Source organism: Aplysia californica, unplaced genomic scaffold (genome assembly GCF_000002075.1).
Source record: "Aplysia californica isolate F4 #8 unplaced genomic scaffold, AplCal3.0 scaffold00005, whole genome shotgun sequence".
NCBI lineage: Eukaryota > Metazoa > Mollusca > Gastropoda > Aplysiida > Aplysiidae > Aplysia > Aplysia californica.
In genome coordinates this window covers 820,389-825,388 of record NW_004797275.1, presented here as the reverse complement: position 1 = coordinate 825,388, position 5,000 = coordinate 820,389, and the positions used below count along the sequence as shown (strand labels likewise).

Sequence of the window (5,000 nt, the reverse complement as noted above, 5' to 3'; positions counted from 1 at the left end):
ACAAAGTATGGGATTGCTGGGTTCAACGAAGTACGGTGTGGCTTTATGCCACTGAGGCGTCACGCAAGCCGTGAAGGAGAACCCGGGTGACCCCGAAACGGGGCTCTGGTGAAACTGTGACAGGCCTAGCAAGTCGGAAGCGGATTATTGATGGCTAAAAACATAAATAGGTGAAATCAGGCGCTAGTCAAAATATTGAAATTGAAGATATTGACATTTTTCTGCCAGTTTGGTAATTATTTTAATTGAATTTTTGTTGTTTGGCTCAACACCATCGTTGTCCAATTAAGAACACATTTCTAGATGGATTATATTTTTTTTAAAGTTAATTAAAGGCACAAAAAATGTACGTTTTTAGTTTCCACGGACTATCATGCTGTGAAATAATCAAATTCTGGCCGCTATTTTCTCCCTAATTCTATCTTTGAAACCGGGCGACCCCACCTTCTTCGATCTCAAATATCTTGACTTCTATTCAAGACGGATGGGGAATTTTTTTTCACCTATAACAAGACAATTAAACAAGTTTTAAGATGATACCAATAGCTCCACATGACCAAAAATTGACGAGCGCCTGATTCCACCACGTCATGACACACATTGTTCAGTCTCATATGGGGATTTGGTTTACAATAATTGCTCTCCATAATGTCTATACATTTCTGTATCACCCAATCTCTGGAGACTCTTGGCGCTTTACAATAGAACAATAAATGAATGTCGACGATTAAACACAATGATACTACACGCTCTAGTGACATTGGCCCTATTAGTGTGCAAGAATCCTTTCAAATACATAAAATGCACCATTACTGTATAGATCTAGATCTATATATGTTCTGGCAAAAGAACACCCACGGTACAAAAAAACGGATCCTCACTGCGGCTGTAGAGTGCGCCTACTGTTGTTAAACGAATGATGAAAACTTGCTGGTAAATATGATTCAAAGAAATGTATCGTAGCCGGGGAATTAAAACAATGGACAAAATGTCAGTCAGAGCGAATTGCAAACGGGCAGAGGTCAACTCACATTTAATTTTGCGTCCATGTTTATTACCTCCTTGTCAGAGAGGGTGAGAAAAAAAGAGAGAGTGGGAGATCGAGAGAGAGAGAGAGAGAGAGAGAGAGAGAGAATGTGAGAGAGAGAGAGAGTGAGACTGTATGTGTGTGTGTGTGTGTGTGTGTGTGTGTGAGAGAGAGAGAGAGAGAGAGAGAGAGAGAGAGAGAGAATGTGAGAGAGAGTGAGACTGTATGCGTGTGTGTGTGTGTGTGTGAGAGAGAGAGAGAGAGAGAGAGAGAGAGAGAGAGAGAGAGAGAGAGGGAGAGAGAGAGAGAGAAGAGAGAGAGAGAAGGAGTAAGGGGAAAGGGAGGGGGGAATGTCCACCTACCCAACGCTGTGTCGTTGTAGTAGCCATAATTGCCCAGCTCGTTCACTGGTGCTTGAGTCTCCAGAAAGTCTACATAACCTTCCCAGGAGTGGATGGCCACGTCATGTGTCTGGGATACCAACTTGCTGAAGCCGGTGCTGCCAGAGGTGGTAAACACTTTGACCAAGTCGTCAGGCTCACAGGGTTCGAACACCGTGTCCAATTCGCAGCTTCTCAGTTCCTCCAGCAGGGTTTTCCTGTCTCAAGAAATGTTGATTAACTTTTTAGAAAGATATGTAACCTCCAGGAAACAATGTTTTAATAAGGTTTTACGCCGCTCGCAACTGCATAAGGTCATATGAGCACCAAGGGGTGGCTGTGAACAGAGAAGTCCAAAAGGGGAAACAGGCTTACTCTGCTCACCTCTCTAGCCTTATCAGCACAAGTCAGCTTCGACTATCAAGGCACCCCGAAAATAGGAGTTCAAAAGAGAGTGATAAACATACAAAAGAAATAGAGGAAAAATAACAATAGTAAGAATGAGGAAAGAAAAAGCAGCAGTTCCCCCTATGTTGTTCCTGCACAGTAGTATGAGCATTCAAAATTCTACTGTGCATAAGAACATGTTAATATCGCCCCTTTGGGAATGGCGTAGACACTTCAGTCAGTAGCACTGCCCTGGGGTGGGGAGGGGGGACAAGAAACAATGAAATACAAGTATTCAGTAGAATTTGTACAGGTACATCGCCCCTATCAACACTGGAAAGTTAAAGCAGGACCTTTGCGATTGGGTATGGAGGTTAACTTAGAGAGAAAAATGGCCATCAAAGTTTGGTGACTTCAAAAGCAGGAGAGTCCTTGGAAACTACAAAATTAACAAGTTTGTGCGTCTTTAATCCACGCTCTTCAGTAAATTCCGTGCGGAAATGAGTTTCTAAATGGATATCCATGTAAAAGGTGTCAAATAGAATATCTAAAAATCTCGATGAAAATTGCTATCAACGGATGTATGTCTATGTGATCTTATTTTTTCGATTTCATTATAATGACCAGTGCATGACTTGCACTCGATGTCACACACAATAATGTTCTAAAATGTGACACAAGTCAAGGACGCAGTGCCCACTTACGTATCTCCGTCTCTGAAGACATTAATGGCGGACGTCAGTTCAGGGGCGGAGTCAATGTTCAGATCTATGAATCGTTTGGAGCTGCTGGTCGCTCCTCCGTTGTAGGGCAGGAACAGTGTAGAAGCTGGGCCCTTGTCGTATATATCTGCCACAACAGCCCGACAGCGAGCTTTCTTGGCCACTTCGAAAAAGTCAGAGCCGTCTGCAAGGAGAAGCTGGAGACGGGGACAAAAAATGTTACTTGGAAAAACAATTCTAGACACATACGATAGCCTAATATTAACATTCGAACAGAGCTTAGTGTTGTGCGACAGGAGCAAAAGTTCTTTTATATTATTACCAAAAACACAATATTCCCAAACTTCCCCCCTCCCCCTCCTCCTTCCACGCCCTTTCTGAATGATTGTGCAGCAACACCCACCCACCCACCCCCTCCCCTGTCCCCAGAAAAAAATTGTGACTTGTAATACACTTAGTCAGATACCTTTGCAGGCTAAGGAAAACAAAGAAGAAAAAAAACAGCAACAACAACAAAACCTTGTTAAACCATCACTATTGTACGAGCTTGTTTGATTTCGTGTTTAAAGTACCATAATTGTCCTTTACAAACGAAGCTACGTCCAGTTCAAATACCAAATCAGTTGTCTTACCGGCGCGTTCATTGCGACACAGCCCGCTAATATAATGCCCACTTCAGTGACAACTCGCTCAGGGGAGTTCGGTAACGCGTTGGCGATGACGTCATGACGTTGGAAACCTTTCTGACGGAGCAGGGCGGCAAATTTCCCTCCCAATTGGAAGAGTTCTTTGGATGTGTACACGTCACGAATTCCGTGGTTGTAGAAGATGAAGAGTTCCCTGTCTGGGAAGTTGTTGGCCAGAAACTTGAGGCGTTTACACAGCGTGTCGTGATCCCGAATTCCGGAGATTGTGCTGCCCATGGTCAGTGGTCAGTTTAGGACACGCCACCAGAGAACTTCACCTGGCTTGTTTTATGAAGAAATAAAGTAAATATAAGCACTGCCAGGACTTGGATGTGCCCAGATTAGAAGAGTTGGCGAGGGAAGACAAAAATTGTATTGACTATTCTCTTTCATGTGTGCATGAAAATATAGGGGGAGAGAAAGTGGACGAAATGCAGTTATCCCTGCTCACAATGTGGAGGTAAAAATGGAACTTCAAACTGGGAATATAATTATCATTTTAAGCTGTAGAACAATTATTAGAATGAGATAAAAATTAGTGTGGGCCGAGATAAAAACGTTTTAAGGAAACAATTTGAAACATATTCTCTTGACAAACTGTTCAACGGTCATTTAAAAATATTTTTCTATCACTCTGCTCCAGTGTTTAAGTTTCAGTCTGTCTCTCATTCTCAGTTGAGCATACTGGTCAGCTTCCACGGCATTCATTTTCAAGCGGGTCATTCTCTGGGAGTCACTGAATTTCCGAATAAAAAAGGAAAATGTTTTGTGAGGTGCACCTAAAGTATTGTCCAAACTGTGCATGGAAACTTTCACAACAGTTTGTTGTTCTAGATGTCAAGTCTTCACTGGCCCAGAGCTCAGGGTGAAAGCACGAAGATGAAAAAACATAGCTGTGTGAAGCGGTAATCTGCAAATGCATATACTTTCTCGTTGTCGGGGCCGTTGCCATAGCACAGAAAGCGAAACAGTTCTCTAGCTCAGATTGTTTCAGGAAGCACACTCCAAAAGCGTACTCTAGCAACTTGCATATCTCTGAATCATGGTCTTAGAAGTGGGTTTTAAGTCCAATTTCTTTCTTTTTTTATCCAGCTTTGAGGCAAATGAAACACGTATGCCTTGATCTCTGTCTTTAAGAATATGTCTTTGAAGGCTGTGTACGCCGTCAATAATTCGAAATCCAAATGGATGGATGCAGAACTGAATACACGCCACTTTGTTTGCATTGAATTGTTAACAAATGAGAAGCAAGATCTTTTTGTATAAGCTCGATGTTTTGCACGACAGAATGCAGTAAAACAATGGCAGATAATGTCCATTTCACTCTTCGGTGACAGAGTAAAGCTGATGAAAGAAAGTAGGGCGGTACTGGAACGTTCCATCTCCGCAGCAGTCGGCTCCATTGCTGATGACTTTAAAATTATCTTGAAATGTTATGACTACTATTTCATCTTCACCAACAACCATATGTTTGGGGGGGATAGGGCATGTGTCGTTTTCAATCGCTGTCAAGACTTCTATTTTGTTTAGTTTAGTAAGGGTTTTACAGAGCTCACAACTACAAAAGGTCATATGAGCGCGCAAACGTAGTCTAAAACAGCCGTATGCACTGCTCACAGCCGAACGCTCCGTATCCCGGACTCTAGCATAGACATCATTAGGAGAGAATGCGTCGCTGTTTCGGGCTCTTCCTCTCTACAGCTATTCTGACGCACCGAGTCCCCTCACCGATGTGAGGTCTCCATTGTGGTCCGACTGTTTTCCTCTGCTGCCAACTCTTAGGATTCATTCCAGCCTG

At 42.8% G+C, this 5,000-nt stretch overlaps 1 protein-coding gene across 2 annotated transcripts in view; it reads right to left on the bottom strand.

Annotated features, from left to right (window-relative positions):
* Nucleotides 1-3,477, bottom strand: part of LOC106011244 (4-coumarate--CoA ligase 2) — a 6,602-nt gene extending 3,125 nt beyond the window's left edge. For both annotated transcript variants that reach the window (XM_013080200.2, XM_035968767.1), the window contains exons 1-3: nt 3,149-3,477; nt 2,499-2,713; nt 1,390-1,625 (exon numbers count right to left, since the gene is read on the bottom strand). In XM_013080200.2, the coding sequence (XP_012935654.1) occupies nt 1,390-1,625; nt 2,499-2,713; nt 3,149-3,439 (742 nt within the window). In that variant the 5' untranslated portion in view covers nt 3,440-3,477. The remainder of the gene's footprint in view (nt 1-1,389; nt 1,626-2,498; nt 2,714-3,148) is intronic.
* Between the last annotated feature and the right edge of the window lie 1,523 nt (nt 3,478-5,000).